Raw genomic sequence first — 21,572 nt, 5'->3', positions numbered from 1 at the left:
GATGTTCATCAGGACTGCATATCGGTGAGGAACCCCACGAAGTGAAATCACTAAGACCCCATCTCAGAAGCAGGTCCAGAGCAAAGCTTTTGAGTAAGGCCTCTAATCCATCCTTGTCCATCCTCTGCCTCCCATGGCTCGGGCCCAGAGCAGGCTGCTGCCAGGGTTAGAAGGGTCCTGGGGGGAGGGGGGCACCGAGACTGAAGGTCCTTTCCCGTGACACCCCCAGACAATGACTCTGACGCCATGAGTAGCTCCTATGAATCGTACGACGAGGAGGAGGAGGAAGAGAAGGGGCGGCGGCCCAGGCACCAGTGGCCCTCGGAGGAGGCCTCCATGCACCTGGTTAGGGATTGCAGGATATGTGCCTTCCTGCTCCGGAAAAAGCGCTTCGGGCAGTGGGCCAAGCAGCTGACGGTCATCAAGGAGGAGCAGCTACTGGTGAGTGCCTCCCTGGCGGCCTGTGGGCGTGCCTTTACGTGCCTGAGGGTGTGCGTGGTCTGTGTACATCGAGCTCCAGCACACACACACACACACACACACACACACACACACACACACACACACACCCTTGAAAACCAGATGGAGGCTTACCTAGTTTTTCTTTCCAGAATTTTTCTTAATTACTTTAATACATTCATTGTCTTTATTACACCGGTTAATATACTTCATTCATAAACTAGGGAAAGGGCTAGGCACATAGATCAGTGTCCAAGTACTTGCCTAGCATGCACAAGACCAGAATTCAGTCCCCGGTACCGCAAAAGTTAAATAAATAAATAAATAAAAAAAAAAAAAAAAAAAAAAATAAATAAAAACTCGCTAGGAAAAGATAAGAAAATGATTTACAAAGAAATATCTGTTTATTACCCCAGCGCTTCGGAGGCTGGGGGGGGGGGGTTTCATGAGTTCAAGGCCAGCCAGGGCTACATAGCAAGACCCTGGAATGAGACAGCAAAGAATGAATGAATATCATTGACTCAGAGCTGACTGGAGAGATGACTCCGCAGTTATGGGCATGGACTGATCTTGCAGAGGACCTGGGATGGATTCCCAGCACCCACATGGTGGCTCACAGCCATCTGTAACTCTAGTTCCAGGGGATCCGATACCCTCTTCTGGCCTCCTTAGGCACTGCACAAATGGGGTGCACAGACATGCATGCAGGCAAAACACCTGGAAACACAAAATTAAAATAAGAATCGCTCCGTTTCCACTCTTGTCTTCACACATCTGTTTATAAAGCAATGCCCTCCAGCGCATACAACTATATAACTCATTCTCTTCAAGGAAGCTTTCCTTTTGGGGCACTGTGTCTTGTTACTGTTGTCCCTAAAGAAGATGCACTGCCAGGTGGTGGTGGCACACACTCTAATCCCAGCACTTGGATGGCAGAGGCGGGTGGGTCTCTGAGTCCATACAAAAAGAACTGGAAACACTCCCATCATGACCTTCGGACTGGTCCTGGACTGCCGTCAGTCTTCACTGCCCAGGGTGAGAAAAAGTTTCAAAGCCATGCATGTTGAGCATGGCTTGCAGACTGATTAAAACACTTGGGGCGGGGGGGCGAACAGCTATTATCTTTTCCCACAGTTATGTTCATTTTCCTACTCTGGGTTTCTTTGTGCAGTCGTGGCTGTTCCGGAACTCACTCTGTAGCCCAGGCTGGCCTTGAACTCACAGAAATCTGCCTGCCTCTACCTCCCGAGTGCTGGGATCAAAGGTGTGCGCCACCACCCGGATATGTTTCCATTCATCCGCCCCCCCCCCTTTCTCTATTGTATTTGACTGCCAGGCCCTCCAGCCCCGAGGAGACAGAGTGACCAGGAAGGCAGCAGTCTCAGCCCAGCTCCAAAGGGAATGCTTTCATAATTCTCCAGTAGAGCCGGGCAGTGGAGGGGGATTAGCTGGAGTGGGATGAGAGGGTGACAGTGATCAAAAGCTATACATGTCTGGAAGCGTCACTCATAGCGAAACCTGTGATTAGGACATGGAAAGCTTCAGAAAAGGGTAACACAGCTCAGTGGATAAGGGGCACTTGTTACCGAGCCTGGTGACCTGAGCTCAGTACCCGGAACCCACATGGTAGAAGTTGAGAACCACCTCTAGCAAGTCGTCTCTGGCTGCCACATATTTGCTGTGGCATACATGTGCCCCCGCTCCCATAAATAAATAAATGAAAACAAGTTTAAAACAGAAAAATCATAGTCTGACTTCTTTTATAACAGTTGAAAGCTCTAAATGGAACACCAGCAAACAGAATCTAGATGCTTATAAAAAAAAAAATAGGACCACTACCGGTTTATTCTGGTCACACAAGCGTGTCTTAACATTCAAATTGCCCCCCTCCACTTGCTTTGTGTGGGTGTAAACCAATGTGTGCGCTTAGGATTGTTAACAGGAGCGTAGGTTAGGGGTTATTTACAGGAGTGTAGATGCTTTACCAGTGTATACCCTGCTGAAGGAAATGTCTCTCCCTCCCCCAGCAACCATTGTCTACTTCCACATCCCCTTTTGTAGCGTTATTGTCAATTTCTGATGTGGAGGCTGAAGCTGGCCTCCCTATGAGAAAGCCCGCCCTCCCAAGGCCAGCAGTGCATACCTGCCAGGATTCACTCCTGATGTTCTGCCATGTAGCCTTTCAACTGGCATTCTCCCAAGCCAACCTATTTGTTCTCTGGCTTCTTCAACCCACATGGCCTTCCTAGTATTGTGCTATAATCTGCCTTTTCCTCATGGACAGCTGTGTTGGAAGATTCCCAGAGACCCCCGCTCCGGCTTCTCACTGTGAGGTATTATTGCTCACACTTGGGCCGAGTGGGGGAATCGACTGTGTGCGAGGGTGTCTTCCCTCTCCCACCCTCTACTGCGGGATGTTCTGACCCCCACCCCCCACCCCCTCTCCTCATGCAGTGTTACAAAAGCTCCAAGGACCGGCAGCCACACCTGAGGCTGGCGCTAGATGCCTGCACCGTCGTCTACGTGCCCAAGGACAGCCGCCACAAGCGGCATGAGCTGCGCTTCTCCCAGGGGGCCACGGAGGTGTTGGTGCTGGCTCTGCAGAGCAGGGAGCAGGCTGAGGAGTGGCTGAAGGTACGCATGCCCAGGACACACCGGAGGCCGCCATCCTGCCCTCCCTCCCTCCCTCCTCCCTTCTTCCTCCTCCCTCCCTCCCTCTCTTTCCCCAAGCTGGGGTTCTAACTTTGGAAGTGTCAAGCCTTATCTAGGGGAGAAGGAATCCAGGGGGTCCCTGTGCATGTTAAGACTCACATCGAATGGGCCTTGGATATTCACAACAAACATACCTCATACAGGAGGTCTATAATTCTCCTGTTATTGAACTTTCCTATTCAGCAGCCTACTGTTTGCCCACCCTACACTCCTGGAATGGTGTGCATCAGTGCCTTTGAAAGCTGGTTTTATTATTAGGCCAGCCAGCCCTTCTAATTTAAAAATAGGGGAGGAGGAAATCCCTTTCTTGTTTTGAGATGAGAATGTGCATTGTGGCAATAGCCACTGGAGTCCAGCATCTTTATGATGTCACAGATCCATGAAGCCACCGTGTATTAATTACATTGTACCACGAAGTGTGCCAAAGCCTCATGTATATGATCATTAGGGCTGGTATGACTTACATTCAAAGGTGGGTAAACTGAGGCACAGAGAAGTTAATGTGATTGCCAAATGTCGCAGGCAGCATCAAGTGATGGGGATCAAGATGTGAGGCTAAGTAGATCTACTCCACAGTAGGCATGGTGGCATAGTAATGATAAGGGAAGACTTTGGTGGTACATGGATTTGAGTCCAAGTTCCAGAAACGAACAACATTCCCTAGCTGTGAGATCTTCTGCAAATGACATTGCTTTCCTGTGCCTCAGTTTCCCCGTCTCTTAAATGATTCTTTGAAGGATTTGACAAGAGTTGGCCCAGTGCCTGCTAGACAAGTAAGTGAACAGCAGTGTTGGTTAGCTTCTGTTGGTGGTAATCAAGGCACTGCCCCGCCCCCAGCCCTCTCCAGCAGACCCTCCATCCCGATACCCCACTGGACACCCCGCTCTCCTCTCTTCCCTTCCTGTCGGAACAATGAAACCAAGCTCCCGTCCCCCTTCCTTTCGGTGATAACCAGATCTCCCCGAATGTTTGGTATTCCCATCCCTACCTGTGGGTCCAGAAGGGAAGGAAGGGAGAGAACTTGCCTTCAGGAGCCTCAAGCTTCAGGCTCCATTTGAGTCGGAAGTAGGAGTCTTGGGCCCAGAGTTCAAAGGGATCTGCCTGGCCATTCCGGTCCTCTGTAGCCTAGTCCAAGGCTTATCTAGCAGGCAGCCATGCGCCTATTTGGGGGGTCTGGCTCTGCTGCCTCCTACCAGAGCCTTTTCCTCCCGGAATCACATCCTCCTCACCTGAAACTTGAGGATCACAGACTGCTGTGGGGATAAATGCTGCTGTCTGGGTGAGCATCAGATGGTGCCTTAGCATTGGCTGTCCTGGAACTCACTCTGTAGACCAGGCTGGCCTCAAACTCACAGAGATCCGCCTGTCTCCGCCTGAGTGCCGGGATTAAAGGCGTGTGCCACCACCGCTGCCGCCGCCGCCTGGCTTAGATGGTGACTTTTTCAATGTTATCACCTGCATGCTTGTGCCTGAGTCAATGAAAGGATGTCCCTGACATCAAGGTGATGACGCTCACCACCTGCCAGCTGTGATAAAAGGCCCAGCTGTCACGTACACAGGCTCCCTCGCCACTGTGACTCTTCAAGAGTCACATCTCCCTTATCTGTGGCCTCACTCTTCCTCAGACAGCAGAGAGCAGTGTCCTTATAGTGTGGATGTGTGTAGCAAGCCCTTTCGGACAGGCTCTGACAAGTCCGCGTTTGTGCAGATTGGCTATTTCAGCCCCACTCTGCCTCCTGGTGGCCCTAATCCATCTTCGCAACCGTCTTGATCCCACAAATACCAGCCATGCTTCTGTCCCCAGAGCTCTTCCCGGGTGGGCACCTATTCTCAGCCCTCTGCTCTCTCCACAGGTTATCCGAGAGGTCAGCCGGCTTGGCGCCGAGGGCTTGGAGGTCCCCAGATCCCCAGTCTTTATGTGTAAGCTGGATCAGGACAAGGTATGTCCGTCTCCCGTTGTCTCCTCTGGGTAAGGTAGTAGGCACTAAGCACAGGCCACAGACTCACAGCCTGGTGGTGAAGACCACACACACACACACACACACACACACACACACACACACACACACACACCCTGCGGCACCATATAAGCTAAGCCGCAAAGTGGCAGGTGCTGGGTGGTCAGCTTGGTGTCTGGGACAACCCTGCCATGAACAGCTAAAGGAGAAAAAATTTGGTTTGATTCGGCCCCCAGTCTGCTGGCCACATACTGTAGGCCTTGGGTGAGGCTGAGCATTGTCAGGGTGCTGGGTTGCAATAACGGGAACAGGTAGGAAACGTAGGCAGGGCCACGCAATTCACCTCCTCACAGACAGAAAGCAAACGGGGAGGCAGGAAGGGACCGAGTGTCCATCTTCTCAGGACATGCCCTCCAGTGACTTCGGGCCTAACGAGTCCCACTGCGTCCCATCCGTTTGGGATCGTTCCATTTAACCACGAGGAAATCCACCGAAGGAAGAGAGCCCTTAGGATCCAGCCACTTCTCACAAGTCCCACTTCTGGAGTGCTTGTGTTGGAGACAGATTTTCAGAAGCGCACGCTGTAACCAAGTCCGACAGTAAATAAGGCACGGAGCCAGTATTTGAGCCCACACAGGCTGGCTTGAAGTCCACTCAGGACTACTGCAACAGAGCACCCCAACAACCACTGGGCAAATCCTGTAGAGAGGCTCCACCCATACCAGTCCCTATGCAGAAACCAGTATGACCCCTGACCCCACTACGCCTACAACCCAATGGTCAGGCAGGCATGAGTCAAAACAATCAGACTGTTTTATAACTGCTACTCTGGGTACAAGCTCGAAGAGACGGTGCCAGGTTTCTGATGAGTGTCGGGGAGGTGTGCTCCTGTCTCAGAGTTTCGAGAATATTCCTAAGGAAGTGATGCTTCAGACAAGGATGAAAAGGTCAAAAAAATAAAAAAATAAAAAGGTGCTCTAAGCACCAGGAATGGGCAGTAGAGCAGAGAAAATGGGGGACTGAAAGTGGCCTGTGTGGCACGGTCTAGAGATGGGGAGCTGTGAGAGGCTAGTCCTGGACAGGGACAGGGAAGTGGAAAGGGGAGCTTAGGATGGCTGGAGTATTCGGGAACATGGATGCCTGTGAAGGGAAGGAGGAGCCCAGCCCTGCCCACACTTAGCTTTTGCCAGTAGTAAGGCCATAGGAAAGCAGCCCTGGAAGAAGGGTGTGAATGTGCGGATACACACTACGGTACGGCCTCTGGTGCAGTTCAAAGGCTCGACAGAGCAGCTGTAGGCAGGCTGTGCCGTGGAGTTCTCTGCCATGGTTGAGTGTACAGAGAGAGGGTAGCTGATGTACTTATGATGGTCTTTTGGGTGGAAGAAGAGCTGGGATGTTGTGTTGGTGGGGTCTCTTTCCATGGGATCATGAGACTGAAGAGGCATCACTGAATTCATTACCAAGTGCTCACGGCCTTTCCTCTGTGTTTGTTTCCCGTCTTGATGGAAAAGTTGCTATATACATGCTGTTGCAGAACAAACAGGGCTATACCTTCAGTTTCAAAACCTACAGACAAGATTCTTCAAATGTTCAGACCGCTCATCCCCTTCCTGACAGGTGCCTCCCCATTCCCACAGCTAATAGGGAATAGCAGCATTATAATTTCTTCCATAATTTCAGCTCTGCCTCCTTTGGAGCGTATGAATTTATTAGTGAATCAATGAAGGTATGATTGTGTCACAGTTGGTATAATTAGTAAAAAACAATAGACGGCGATAAAGTGTGTGTGTGTGTGTGTGTGTGTGTGTGTGTGTGTGTGTGTATGTGTGTGTGTGTGTGTTCCTTCATCCTCTCATTCAAGGTAGAATTGTAGCGGGTGTCTACTGATCATCGGGTCTAATCATGACTCCTTTGAAAGCATCTTTTTAGCTCACCCCTTTGCCTGTATGCTGTCACCTTGGTTCATCCCTTTCTGGAACTTCATCCTGATCAGCTTGCCCAGGGGCTCTTTAGCATCCAGGGTCGCCCCCTCTTGTCCACCCCTACAGTGCTACTGGATTACATTCACACCCTCCTTAAATGCTTGCCCTGCTCCCTATCACTCGCCATACAGTGCATATTCCAGGACATCGCTGTCGACGCCCTATAATTAATGGCCCCGCTCTCCCAGGAGAGTGTAACCTGAAGGCGTGACCATGTGTTAGTCACTGCTACCTCCCTGATCATATTGGTGTGGTATCAGGTACCTGAAAGCTGTTGCTTGGAGGACTGGAAGAAGACTGGGTGAAGGAGGGAGTCCCTCTGAGAGTCCCGCTGACGTGAGGCTGTCTATGTCCCTCCCCAGAGATTGTCCCAGGAGAAACAGAACTCAGACTCCGACAGCCTGGGCGTGAATGACAACAGTTCCACCCTCAGCCGACGAGAAGCCTGTGAACACGGTAGGAGCTCCACTAGTCAGAGATGGGAGGGACTTTGCCACAGGCACACCGTGGTAGAGCCTGGGGACCTGAGCAAGGCCACTGGGCCTTTCACATCCAGAATTACAGGCTGGTCCCTGTGCGCGGGTCACAAGGGCTGCTGGGAAGGCCAGAGATGGGTAAAAGTGGGACCGCGGCCTCCTTCCCCATCCCCTGTGATCCCACTCCTGTGCCACCAGGCAAAGGGAAGAAGAATAGCCTCGCTGAGCTAAAGGGCTCCATGAGCAGGGCTGCAGGCCGAAAGATCACGCGCATCATCAGTTTCTCCAAGAAGAAGGCGCTGGCCGAGGACCTGCAGACGTTTCCCAGTGAGAATGAGGTTCCATGCTGTGGTAAGTCCTGACTCAGAGTCCTGGTTCCTCTGTCTCAAAAACAAACACAAACAACAAAAGTAGATAGGTTTCATCTATATGTATATAATGTATATGTATGTGGAGCTTATATCCTGGCCTTTATACGCTATAGAAAAAAAATAAACTACCCAAAAATATGGCTGCTGCCCTTACGGAGTTGGAAGCATTTTAACTCAGTATGGGGAAACTCTTTATAGAGACTGGAGTTGCTTGCCAGCAGGTTGACCCTTGAAGGGCAGTGGATTCTGGTTTATATACATATAAATGTAACTGTATGTAGATTACAGCCTAGTCTGATAAGGAAATTGGGATTAAAAAAATATTAAGTACTTTTCAAGATAAATACATGTTAGTAAAAAGCATCTGGCGGAGAAGGCATCACTTGTTTCCTACAAGTACTGTGGTCCGTGTACTATAATCCAGTAGATAATCACCTGTTTTAAAGGGGATGGAGTGTGTCTCAATGATAGAACATTTGCCAAGTTGTGTGAGGTCCCAGGTTCCATACCCAACATATCAAAAAATAAAATCATCTATTTCGGATATGCAGAAATATTATATTAGTTTACATGGCGGTGGTGGCACACGCCTTTAATCTCAGCACTCGAGAGGCAGAGGCAGGCAGATCTCTGTGAATTTGAGGCCAGCCTGGTCTACAGAGCGAGATCCAGGAAAGGCTCCAAATCTACACAGAGAAACCCTGTCTCGAAAAAACAAACAAACTATATATATTAGTTTAAAAGCTATAATTGTAGCCCACCAGTGGTGGCACACACCTTTAATCTCAGCACTTGGGAGGCAGAGGCAGGCAGATCTCTGAGTTTGAGGCCAGCCTGGTCTAGAGGGCAAGTTCCCGGTACAGCAAGAGCTACACAGAGAAACTCTGCCTCAAAAAACAAAATTAATTAATTATTAATAAAATCGTGATTATAAAGAAATATTTTATGACCATTGAATCATAGAATGCTGTGGTAAAGAAAAAATACATAATAAATAAAAATCTAAAATGCTCAGAGTTGATTCTCACTCCATCTGTGGTCAGTTGCACAGCCAGCGGTCTGCTTAGGTTTATAAATCCTTACCATGGCTAGACGGTGGCGTTTCTCCATGCTGCCGCTAGGTGCCAGCATTGGCCATCATTTTCTGTCCTTTGGTAACAAAGGCAGCGTCGTTAATGGGGAATGGAAACGGCAGGTGTAGCTTTTGTACATCTTCTGTGGTATTCTCGCCGGCCATTTCCATCCCACTTGGTGTGGTCCCGGGCTGTAAGAGGATGTGTGAATGGCATCGTCAGTGAGCACTCACAGTCGGGCAACTGAGACTCAAAGAAGAGGATGCCCAAGGTGCCGGCTTCCTTCCTGCCCGCTAGATCCCAAGGCTTGGGTGGATATCCCTCAGAGCCTTTGCCCGAGGAGCTCTAAAGAGGTCATCCCGCTGCCTCTTTGTTCCAGGCTACCTCAATGTGCTGGTAAACCAAGGCTGGAAGGAACGGTGGTGCCGCCTCAAATGCAACACTCTCTACTTCCACAAAGACCGCACAGACCTGCACACCCACGTGAACGCCATTGCCCTCGGGGGCTGTGAGGTAGCCCCAGGCTTCGGACCCAGGCACCCGTTTGCTTTCAGGATCCTGCGCAATCGGCAGGAGGTGGCCATCCTGGAGGTGAGAGGAGAGAGTCCAGGTAGCCCCGGGGGCAAGGGGGGGTGGTCTTGTTGCTACCCTACCTTAGGAAGTTTGGAGGAAGAACCTAAGGTGCTTGTCAGGGTAACACAGGGGACACCAGGTATGCTGGGATTCCAGATAAACAAGGAATCATGTTTTTAATATGAAAGTATCTGGACAATTTGGAGACACACCTGCCCTGAAGTTATGTGTTGTTTATCTGAAGTTCAAACCTAACAGAGCACTCTGTTTTTATACCCTAATTCTGGCCGCCCTCATTCTAGAGCCCAGGTTTGCTTATTTGCCCTGACCTTAAAGTTTCAGGTCCAACAGGCATCTCCTGTGGTCTGACTGGGATCTGATTCTGGAGTTCTCTCTCAGACCTTCCCAGCAGGAACCATCGACCTCAGAAAACCACTGCCCTCCAGGTTGCCTGTCCCTCCCGCTAAGCAACTCTTGTCTCTACAAAGAGTTTCCCACACTGAGTTAAAATCCTTCCAGCTCCCTACTGGCAGGGCCACGGCCATATTTTCGTACAATATTTACTTTTCTGGATCCCTGCGCAGCGTCCAGCACACACCCTGAGCTTAGCAAGCTCATGTTGAACAACGCGTGAGTGGTGCCCGCTCCCTGCCCTTCCTACCTGCGGGCACCGCCCTCCTCTCGGAGGGTGTCCAGAGCACACAGACAACCCTCCATGTGACAGCCCTTTGGGTGTCTAGAACTCAGAATGTTGACACAGGAGGAAAGTTCAAATGTCCACCTCCTCGCATTATAGACAAACAGAGGCCAGGGCAGCCATGTGCTTTTTTCAAGGCTCCAGAGTGCTGGGAACCTCTCCATCTGCCTCTGTTTCTCAGTTTCAACTATTACCTCTGCATCTTCCTGTTGAATCTCTTATTTTCCTTAATGCACACAGAGTTTTCCAGGGTTTTTTTTTCTCCCCTTTAAAATTTAAGTTTGCCACTACTAGCTAACTGATTTTGTGATAATGTTCTTTAAATCAGAATTAAGGATATGTTTAACTAGCCAGCAGTTTGTTCTGGGGAATTTTCCTATAAGTAGTACTATAACGCTTTGGGAACTACAGTTTAAAAAAAATTTGAGTTATATGAGCAATTTCCTATTTAGAGAATTAATTATAAGTGTGGAGGCTTGGAGGGATGGCTCAGAGTTAAAAGCATTTGCTGCTTTGACGGAGAACCCTGTCGTGATTCCCAGCACCCACAAGGTGATTCACAACCATCTTTAACTCCAGTTCCAGGGGATTAGATGCCCTCTTCTGGCTTCTGCGGACACCAGGCATTAATGCAGCACACAGACATACATGCAGGCAAAACAATCAGTCATACACTTAACATAAAAATAACTTAAAACAATGTATGCTTTCAGGCTGGGGCTGGGGCTCACTAGTAAAGCCAGGCCTTAAATGCACAAGGCGCCTTGGGTTTGATCCCCAGTGTGGAAGAAAAAGAGGGAAGGAAGAAGTTTTGAGAACACCTAAATGCTGTTTTTACCCAAATGGTCAGATGTAAAAGACCAGAGGGTGGAGAGTAGGGCTGTGCCATCTTACAAAAGTAATCCTGGAGGACTCAATGGAGGAAGTAGTTTTTTGAGCAGATACTGGAGAGAATTCAGGAGCCTCAGGTTTCTGCATGTGCATCTAGTCTAATTCTTCCTCCATCACTAAGTACTGAGTACTTATAAACATTTTTGGGTTTCTCTGACGTGAGCCAGAAGACTTCACGGTGTGAAAGTGAACTCCACTGTACCTCCTCTCCCCAGGCAAGCTGTTCAGAGGACATGGGCCGCTGGCTTGGGCTGCTGCTGGTGGAGATGGGTTCCAAAGTCACCCCGGAGGCCCTGCACTATGACTACGTGGACGTGGAGACCCTAACCAGCATTGTCAGTGCTGGACGCAACTCCTTCCTGTAAGGGTGTTTCTGTGGCCTGCTCCTGCCCGGGCGTGGGGGGGGGGGGTAGGGTGGGGAGAGTGAGTCCTGCCTCCATTTCCAGGCTCTGCTGTGCAGTCTTGAGCACCGGGTGGAGGGGAGGGCCAAGCTCAAGAAGACTGCTTCCTTGGGAAGGATGGCATGCTCTTCACCAGTGTGGGGGGAAGCATGACCTGCTGCTTGCCATCCTGGGGTCTGTGTTCTGACTTGCAAAGGATGATGGGAATGAGCCACCTGTTGTCAAGGTTGCGAGACTCACACAAGCCTATACAGTCCTCACAAGCACATGACCTTTCTATATACATAAAAACTGATGCCAGGGCTGGAGAGGTGGCTCAGTGGTAAGAGCACGAGCCCTGGGTTCAATTCCCAGCACCCACATGGCAGCTCACACCTGCCTGTAACTCCAGTTCTAGGGGATCTGACACCCTCACAGACAGACATACATGCGGGCAGCAGTGCACATAAAAATAAAATGAGTAAAAATTAAAAAAAAAAAAAACTGCTGGCCGCATCAAATGAGAGAGGACGGGAAGGCAACGTAAGCCACAAGGTGTCACCAACATCATTGTACCTTTCATGTTCTAGGTATGCACGATCCTGCCAGGATCAGTGGCCGGAGCCCCGTGTCTACGATGAGGTTCCTTATGAGAAGGTGCAGGTACGGTCTGTTCACACTGCTTAGGAACACGCCGGAGGCTGTCCTCCATGTCTTCACTCAACCTGTCTGCTCTCAGCGGCATGCCCCGTGCCTTCTCCTGGGGAAGGACCAGAAGCCAGGCCCATTGCAGCCAGATACGAGCAGGTGGCCTTGCAGAGGAGAGGGAATAAAGCTGCTGAGGGCACGGCACGTCTGTGAGCCAGGACCCTGCCTGGACTAGACGATACTCTGAGTTCTCACTTCCATGATCCCCCTTTCCTAGAAACATCCCCAGCCTGCCCCTTTGGTTGCCAAGGTCTTTCTTGAATGCAACTTGAAGGTTTTGCTCAGTTGCAGAGACGCTAGTAGCTGAGTGGCTTAGAACTTCAGATAGAGCCGGGCAGTGGTGGCGCATGCCTTTAATCCCAGCACTTGAGAGGCAGAGGCAGGCAAATCTCTGAGTTCGAGGCCAGCCTGGTCTACAGAGTGAGTTCCAGGACAGCCAGAGTTACACAGGGAGACCCTGTCTCAAAAAAACAAACAAAAACAAAAATTGGCATTTCAGATTTGAAGGCTAGAGTTAGAAGGAACTCATCTTTTCAGACCCCCTGCTTCCCACTTCCCACCTCCACATGGGTGTGTGGGTCCTTCTCTTCTCAGGAGTGTTTGGAGAACAAAATGAAATGACTCATGTTAGAAAGAAAGAAAGATATTAGCACAGTGTCCAGGTGGTGGGACGTTCTATTCAGAGAAATAACAGTAAGTAATAACCTAGTAAGACGATTAAATGACAGTGATGTATCACACCAGGCCTCCAAGACCTTGACTGGACTTGGAGCATGGGAAATACTCATTTTTTTTTTAAGGGGAAGATGGAATAGAGATTTTAATTTTATTCATTTATGTATTTTTAGGTATGAGTGCTCTGTCTGCATGCATGCCAGAGAGCGCTTCAGATCCCATTACAGACGGTTGTGAACCGCCATGTGGTTGCTGGGACTTGAACTCAGGACCTTTGGGAGAGCAGCCAGTGCTCTTAACCTCTGAGCCATCTCTCCAGCCCTGGGAAATACCTGTAAAGCACGAATATGCAGCCAGTTCACATTGTGTCACTTCTGCCTGTCCTTGGTACCTCCCTTCCATGCCATCTCGTCCCTTCCTTTCCTCCTCTTCTGAGGGAAGGCTGTGTTAGCAATTCAGAAAACAGAAGAATGCTTTCAAATGATACGAGGACGAAATGCCTGTAATAAAGACGGTCACCCAGTTTCCTAGCCCCCTCATTTGTCCTCTCAGTAAGTACTCCAGCCTATGGTTGCCTTCTCCCTCCCACAGACAGGTATGAGGGTCGGATGCTAACGAAGGTAGTCTGTAAACTGTAAGGTGCTGCACAAGTCTGTATATGTACGGCCAAGATCTCAAAAGCGCTGGTCAGAAGCTCCCTGTCTGAATGGGTTGAACCCTGCCTGCGTGATAACCTTCTGCCTCTGTCCCCCTTGCCCAGGATGAGGAGCCCCAGCGTCCCACCGGGGCTCAGGTGAAGCGTCACGCCTCCTCCTGCAGTGAGAAGTCCCATCGTGTGGACCCACAGGTCAAAGTCAAGCGCCATGCCTCCAGTGAGTCACGTGGTCTCTTCCTGCTCGAGGGAGGTAGAGTAGAACATTGCAGGGCTCTCAATACAAGATTTCCCCAGGGGTAAGGAAGTAAAATGAGGAGAAGCAGGCCATCAGGAAATACTCGACCCGAAGGAAAGTAGTGGGGGCTGGGCAGTGTGGGAGCACCTGCCGGGTATGGTGAGACCTAAGGTCCCGGTCCCCAGCACAGCAAAAGAAACAAGAAGAAAGTAACAACACAAGGGTGGTCAGGGCAGAGAGAAGTGAAGAGCGGAGGGAGGTTTGCAGAGAGACCAGAGTGCTTAGGTCCTAACTCCAGAGGTAGACCCTACTTGGCTTACCCAGGAGACCTCACTCAGCTTTTACTGATTATTCAAAAGGCCAAAAGTGAAAGTTCATGTGAATTCTTTTTTATTTTTAGACAGGGTTTCCCTGTGTAGCCCTGGCTATTCTGGATCTCACTCTGTAGACCAGGTTAGCCTCGAACTCAGAGATCCACCTGCCTCTGCCTCCTGGGTGATGGGATTAAGGGCATGTGTCACCACCACCCGGCATGTGAATTCTTAATATTAGCTGCTAATTTAAATGTTTCTATACTGCATGTGTATGATCTGTAAAATAGTTGAGTGTTTAAAGGTATATAAGCATATACAGTGGTGTGTGTGTACATGTGCGCGCACATGCATGCATGCAAGTGTGTATAGAGAGAGCTCATCTCTAAGCCTGTCTTCTCCAAAGGACCAGAGTTTGTGATCTCTGATCTAGGGTAGTAAGCAGATAACCAATCCCTCCGCAGTTCCTGAGCAGGGGTGCCACAAGATCTACAGCTCACTTCTAGGTCCCCGTCTGTGCTCTCCAGGGCACACAGGGGACTCACTGAGGCCATCGAGAGCAAGCCAGCTTCCTGCAGGACAATGTGCTGCTTCTTACGGTGCCTTTCCCCTGCACCTGGACAGTCTAGTCTCTGCTTTTTGAAGACATCTTTAAAAAGAAAAAAAATTCTAGCTGGGGGTTGGTGGTGGTGCACGCCTTTAATCCCAGCACCCAGGAGACAGAGGCAGGTGGATCTCTGTGAGTTTGAGGCCAGCCTGGGCTACAGAGCGAGGTCCAGGATAGCCAGGACTGTTATATAGAGAAAACCTTGTCTCAGGGAAAGAAAAACAGGAACACTTTTCTGTTCCCTCCTTCCGTTGCATTAGTATAAGTCATTGCTCCTGAGACTCAGGAGATCTGTCTTCATTCTTGCTAGACTGCGACACTGCTATGTAACTTTGAGCAAGTCCTTTCTCCTGCCTGGCTCCCTCAGAACGAGGGAGGGATGTGCAGTGTTCTTGCGACGCTTCATGTTGAGGCACTGGAAATACAGGGCTTTGAAAAGGCCTGTTTTAAAATGGAAGACCGTTCTTCATGTAATTGACACGCTGCACTCCCAGCGCTCAGGAGACAAAGACAGGAGAATCACTCCAAGCTGCAGGCCAGCCTTGTCTGCATGAATAAAAAGGCCAGCCAGTGCTGCACAGTGAGACCCTGTCATGAGAAAATAAATTCACCGGGCACAGTGGCGCACACCTTGAATCCCAGCACACTGGAGGCAGAAGCAGGCAGATCTCTGTGAGTCTGAGGTCAACCTGGTCTGCATAGTGAGTTCCAGGACAGCCAGAGCTCCGTAATGGAACTTTATCTTGAAAAATAAAATAAAATAAAATAAAAATCAATGGATAAGCAAAGTAGAAAACTGAATTCAACATATCAGAGTAAAGAAATCACAAAATATCAACAACAACAACAAAAAGTAAAAGCCTAGACCTGTTTTTTAAAATCAAATCTCTCACAAGAGCCCAGATTGTAAGAGCTGTGAAAATAGGACTGGTCCAGCTGAGGCCCATTGGCCTCCCTATCCCCATCCCAGGGCCTGTAAGTCACAGGTTTCCTGGAAAGATTAGAAGCCACATGGTGTAGTCCAGTGACATCCTGAGGCACACAGGAGGAAAGCTGCCCCGGTCCTCAGTGTGCTGTAACAAAACGTCCTAAGCTAGATGACCTTTTTCAAAACAACAGCTCGTTTCTCCTAGCTTTGGAAGCCGGAGTCCAAGTTGGCAGGCGTGGTGTCTGGGCCATCCATCCCCTGTTGTACAGATGGCTCTCTTGCTCTCTTCTGAGACCACCGATGCCACATGCAAAGATTCTGTGCTTGTGACCTCATCACCTAGAGTAAGACAGACACATGTTCAACTTGTCTCTAGAGCCATAAACAGTGGGACCTAACTTTTCTATGCCTGGCTTCCTCGGCAGTAAAAACAGAGTAGTAAACAAACAGCTAATAGTAAGTAGAACCAAATACGTTACACAATGAATAATAAAACAGAGAATGGTTAAATGGGAATTCAAGCAAGTGGCTGAGCGTAGCCTACACTCAGTGAGCAACGTGGTTCTGGGTACTTGCTGTTTGCCATTGTGTTGGACCAGCAGTACACTCTTGGGGCTTTCTCTCTCCCCACCCTTCCCCAGCAATACCATTAGCTGGGCCTTACATTGGCCTGGGTCTGATCTGAGTTATATGGAGGTATCTTCCTTTATCATAAATACCTGAGACTTGACTCACTCAAAGCATATTTTTCTACAAAGCAAAAATGGGTTATCTATACATCACAAATTTTGCTTGATTATAGGATACTACTATCATTATTTCCTAACGTTTACTGAGCACTCATCACTTGCCAGGTACTATATTAAGTACTTTTCCTTGATTATGGCATTTAAACCTCTGCATGCTGGAAGCTGTTAGCAGTATCTTTATTTGTGCATAAGGGCACTGAGGCTTTGAGGAAAGGCACAAAAGCACACCAGTCTTTTTGATGTGACGTCACACACCCAGTAAAGAAGGAATGCAAACCCTGATCTGCCTGGGTCCTAGTTCCTGTGCTGTGCAGCCTCCCTGTTCCTTCTGTTCCTCGGCAGATTCACGCTAACTACACTTAAATAAGTGGACCTAAACATCCCTGTGTTGCAGATGAAGTTGAGTTGAGAGGCAAGCTAACACCCCATGTGGACCTCACCAGAGGTCAGACCTGAGGACCTCTTGCTATCCTGTATCTCTGTAGGTGCCAATCAATACAAGTACGGCAAGAACCGGGCTGAGGAGGATGCCCGCAGGTACCTGGTAGAAAAAGAGAGGCTGGAAAAGGAGAAGGAGATGATCCGGACAGAACTCATGGCTTTGCGACAGGAGAAGAAGGAGCTGAAGGAAGCCATCCGGAACAACCCAGGTACCTGCCAAGGTGCGGCCCTGCGTGCACAAGGGCACCTCGGCCTGAGACCTCCCCTTATTGTGCCTCTTACACAGATTTCCTAGTTTCCCACCGGAAGAGGTAGGCCTTGCTCCCTTCTCCTCCTCTGTATCATTCATTGTGATTAAAGGAAGTGCTGGCCGTTTAGTAAGTGCTTCCAGATAAGAGAGCATGGAAAGTCCCCAGTACTGTGGACCTCGCTGTGGTCAGAGGCGACCTGCCTACAGCAGTGTGGAGAGCTGAAGCATGCTTCCTGGGCATCTCGGAAGGAAGACTATTTGGGCCCCACACTCATTCACTTAGATGTAAGACGGTGGCCCAGGACTAGGTGTGAGAACAATGGTTTTTTTCCAGGATCCTCTTCTGAAATCCAGAGACCTCAACAGGCCCTGCCTGCCCTGAGCTCCTCTAACCCCATTTTCCACTGTGTTTCTTTGAATTCTTACCTAGCTGGAGTTCACCACACTTCTGCCTGGGTTTCTCCCATGTGTTCTGGGGAATAGGAAGTCCTGCCTGGAACACACATGGCCCTTCTGGAGCATAGAACCTATGGTCCCCTTCCCTAAGAATAAAACACTACGTCAAAATGGTCCAGGCGAATTCAGTGGCCCAACCCTAGAGCCCATCCATAGATGGCAATGGACCTAAGATGAGGACTTCTGGTCAACCAGAGAATGAACACACGAAGCCATGTGTGGTGGTATACACCTCTAGTCCCGGCACTCAGGTGGCAGAGGCAAAGAGATCTCCATGGAGTGGAGGCCGGCTTTATCCATATAGCAAGTTCCAGGACAGCCAAGGTTACATATAAAAAAAAAAAAAAAATTGAAAGAGAGAATAAACTAACAGGAGGATGGCAAGGGAAAGCAGTTTGATTTCAGTGGGGCTGGGGATGTAACTCAATGGTAGAACACTTGTCTAGCATGTGTAAGGCCCTGGTCTCAGTCACTCATACAAACAAACAAACAAAGGACAGGAACTTTCCAGAAGTAAGAACCATGATTTGGAGCAGACTGACTATCCTAGCCAACATTTTTGTCTATATTAATTTGCAGTATACATAACTTGTTATTTTCATTATTTTTACTTATATTTGTCATACACATATACATATAAGATCCATATAAGTGGAAATGTTTGCCTGTTTTTTTCACTGATCTATCCCAAGGGTCTAGGACAGTGCTTGGTACGTAGTAAGAACTCAGTAAACAACTACTAAAGCAATGAGTAGATGCAGTTAGCATGACTGTAAAACCTTCTAATGGAAGTTCAAGGATGGAGATGATTCTGGTCTGAGCTAGCGCTGTGGCTCACTGGTATAATGTCTGCCTGGCATTCACAAAGCCCTAGGTTCAATCTGCAGTACCACATAAACAAGGCATGGCAGCACACGCCATAATCCCAGCACTTTGGAGGCAGGCATTTTCCTCTGTACAGTCAGAGGCAAGCCTGGGCTGCACGAAGCCCTATTTTGGAGGTGTTTTTAAGATTTTTTTTTAAACAGGGGGCTATGGTGTACTCTGTGGCAGAGTTCTTCCTAGTATGCAAACCTTTAGGGTCAATCTCCACCCTCCACTCCCCCACACACAGTGGAGCTTCTTAGCATGACAAAAGTATTAATGAAGATTTGTCAGCTTCAACTAAATAAGTGCCAAGGTCCTCCTGGAAACCCTGGTCTGCAGAAAGCTCTGTACTATGATTCTAGTACACCAGTAACAGGAACCAAAATCACACACAAAAATGCAAACTGAAAACTGATGGATTAGATATGTGTGGTGAAGTATAGGCAAACAGATGATTTCATTCTCTTGCCCTTTGTGGCGACATGGTGGCTGCACAGGACAAGCCTTCACCCAGTCCTCTGGACACCCCAGCAAAAGGGATGTCTCCTCCCAGTGACCACCACCCAAATCTCAGGATTCACTCCATTTTAATTCTTAAACCAATCACTGTGAGCGGAAGACTAGAGGTGATCATGGGCCAGGCCCCCGAGTTACATGGGACCCAACCACTCAAACTACAGGGAAGGAGAGGGCAACATTGGCTTTGCAGTGGAATATTAGGGTACCGAAAGATGGAGGCTGGGTAGATGAAGGCCACACCACAGGGTGTGGCTGGTAACCCACCTCAAAACCCATCTTTTACCTGCACCTACACTGCTATAAAGGCCACCCCCCCCCCAGGAGAGACAGATGGGACCTGAGGCCCCCACAGACTTTCTCATCAGTGTCTCTGGACCCAGGAGCGAAGTCGAAGGCCTTGGAGGAGGCCGTGGCCACTCTAGAAGCGCAGTGTCGCGCCAAGGAAGAGCAGAGGATCGACCTGGAGCTGAAGCTGGTGGCTGTGAAGGAGCGCTTGCAGCAGTCCCTGGCAGGGGGCCCGGCCCTGGGCTTGTCTGTGAGCAGCAGGAAGAACAAGAGCCAGGTGAGTCCAGTGCCTCCTCCTTGGGGCAGCCACCTCCGAACCCCTCATACATGCTACTACGTTTGTTCTCACTCCCAGTTGTGACAGTCAGAAGTGTCTCCAGAAATGCCAGACGTCCCAGGGAGGGCAGGGTTACCCCATTAGGAAGCGTTGCTATAAATTACCAGTGGTCATGTACATTCTTCATCTGCATAGTACTGAACCAGTGGAGAGGGAGAGGGAGAGAGAGAGAGAGAGAGAGAGAGAGAGAGAGAGAGAGAGAGAGAGAGAGAGAGAATACATGCATATGTGTGTCCTTATATGTGTAGTGACTGTCTCCTGCCCCAAGTATTTTGTGTTTTTATTAAGACTTGAGGCGTAGGGGTGCAGTGCAATAGTCAAGCACATGCCTGGCATGTATGAGGCATTAGGTTAGATCCCCAGCACCAAAAACAACCCGCAGGAGTGAGGCTGTTTATCCTATCCCTAGCCTCTCACGGAGTCTGGCTGGTAGGACATAGCCAGTGTTTGCTGAATGATTAGGTGCCGTCCCTGTTCTTAGACAACAAAACTGACCTGTCTGATGAGTATGAGCTGTCACTGGGAGCTGTATTCCAAGCTACTCCATGTGGGCAGACCACACCCCGTGATCTGAAGCTACCCAACACTTCCTCTCTTTGGGGGCCTCCTCAGCTTCAGTTCACGGGTGGAGTACCTGAGGCACAGAGGGCTGGGGAAGCAGCTAGAACCCATTCCTTGCTCACAGCTGCTGCTTCTCAGCAGCACCCCCACGGCTTTTCCCCGCCACCTGTGATCCTTTCGTTACCCTCTGGAGCTGGAAAAAAATAAGTCTTTTCTAAATGCCTTGCAGGGTTAGCTGTTAAGGTTTCACGCTGTCTTAGTTAGGGTCACTGTTGCTGTGATGAAACATCATGACCACAAAGCAAGTTGGGGAGGAAAGGGTTTATTTGGCTTACACTTCCACATTGCTACTCGTCATAGAAGGAAGCCAGGACAAGAACTCAGACAAGCAGAAACCTGGAGGCAGGAGCTGATGCAGAGGCCGTAGGGGGCGGGTGCTGCTGACTGGCTTGCTCAGCTTGCTTTCATACAGATCACAGGATCACGAGCCCCAGGGATGGCACCACCTACGAGGGACTGGGCCCTCCCCTGTAAATCACTAATTAAGAAAGTGCCCTACATGCTTGGCTGCAGCCCGATCTTATGAAGGCATTTTCTCAATTGAGGCTCCCTCCTCTCAGAAGCTTGTGTCCACCTGACTTAAAGGTAGACAGCAGCTGCGTGGTGATGACGGGGCGCCTTTAATCCCAGGCCTTGGGAGGCAGAGGCAGGCTGATCTTTGTGAGTTCAAGGCCAGCCTGGTCTACAAAGCTGAGTTCTAGGACAGCCTAGGCCACACAGAGAAATCCTGTCTCAAAAAAATAAAATAAAATAAAATAAAAATAAAAAAAAAGATAGCACACACTTACGGAGTTGAATATTAAGCAATTATCCAGAAGACTTAACAGGTGAAGATAGTGTAGACAAAAAGACAATACCAGGGAGAAGTTAAGAGCATACACATGAAGCTCTGTTTAATCCCTAGCAGCACTACCCAAAAGAAACAGTGTAGCTATGGGATTTGAATCCGGCTCTCATACTAAGCAACCGTGCAACCTTGCACAGAAACTTGACCATCCTGATTTCGTCTATAAAATGGGGCGATTAATGGAAAAGACCATTCTTACAATGCCTGCCTGGTGCATAGAGAAAGCTCTGTGACGTTTCCTGGCACTGTCTTTACTTCCCAGCCCCCAGCATCTTCTGCCTCCTGCCCTGTTCAGTAGCTTTTTTTGTTGTTGTTTTGGATTTTGAGACAGGGTTTTTCTGTGTACCTTTGGACCCTGGAACTCACTCTGTAGACCAGGCTGGCCTTGAACTCACAGAGATCCGCCTGCCTCTGCCTCCCTGCCTCCTGAGTGCTGGGATTAAAGGTGTGCACCGCCGCCGCCGCCGCCACTGGGCTGCCTAGTGCTTCCTAATTTAAAGCTCACTTAC

At 49.4% G+C, this 21,572-nt stretch overlaps 1 protein-coding gene and 1 long non-coding RNA gene across 3 annotated transcripts in view; one reads left to right on the top strand and one right to left on the bottom strand.

Annotated features, from left to right (window-relative positions):
- Afap1l1 (actin filament associated protein 1 like 1) overlaps window positions 1-21,572 on the top strand; it is a 57,389-nt gene that overhangs the window by 34,040 nt on the left and 1,777 nt on the right. The window contains exons 7-17 of one of the 2 annotated variants that reach the window (XM_028890094.2): window positions 230-441; window positions 2,914-3,093; window positions 5,025-5,111; window positions 7,474-7,567; window positions 7,786-7,938; window positions 9,411-9,622; window positions 11,408-11,553; window positions 12,163-12,235; window positions 13,716-13,827; window positions 16,926-17,090; window positions 19,354-19,535. In XM_028890094.2, the coding sequence (XP_028745927.1) occupies window positions 230-441; window positions 2,914-3,093; window positions 5,025-5,111; window positions 7,474-7,567; window positions 7,786-7,938; window positions 9,411-9,622; window positions 11,408-11,553; window positions 12,163-12,235; window positions 13,716-13,827; window positions 16,926-17,090; window positions 19,354-19,535 (1,616 nt within the window). Of the gene's footprint in view, window positions 1-229; window positions 442-2,913; window positions 3,094-5,024; window positions 5,112-7,473; window positions 7,568-7,785; window positions 7,939-9,410; window positions 9,623-11,407; window positions 11,554-12,162; window positions 12,236-13,715; window positions 13,828-16,925; window positions 17,091-19,338; window positions 19,536-21,572 lie in introns of both variants that reach the window. The other variant, XM_028890093.2, reaches the window with a different exon arrangement.
- On the bottom strand, window positions 15,613-17,956 carry LOC119086279. Its single transcript, XR_005089528.1, has 2 exons — window positions 17,558-17,956; window positions 15,613-16,030 (listed from the first exon to the last, which is right to left on the bottom strand). It is a non-coding gene; the product is annotated as an uncharacterized LOC119086279 (long non-coding RNA).

This window comes from Peromyscus leucopus, chromosome 19 (genome assembly GCF_004664715.2).
Source record: "Peromyscus leucopus breed LL Stock chromosome 19, UCI_PerLeu_2.1, whole genome shotgun sequence".
Lineage (NCBI taxonomy): Eukaryota > Metazoa > Chordata > Mammalia > Rodentia > Cricetidae > Peromyscus > Peromyscus leucopus.
The sequence above is the reverse complement of the archived record's forward strand: the minus strand, read 5'-3'. Positions and strand labels throughout refer to the sequence as shown.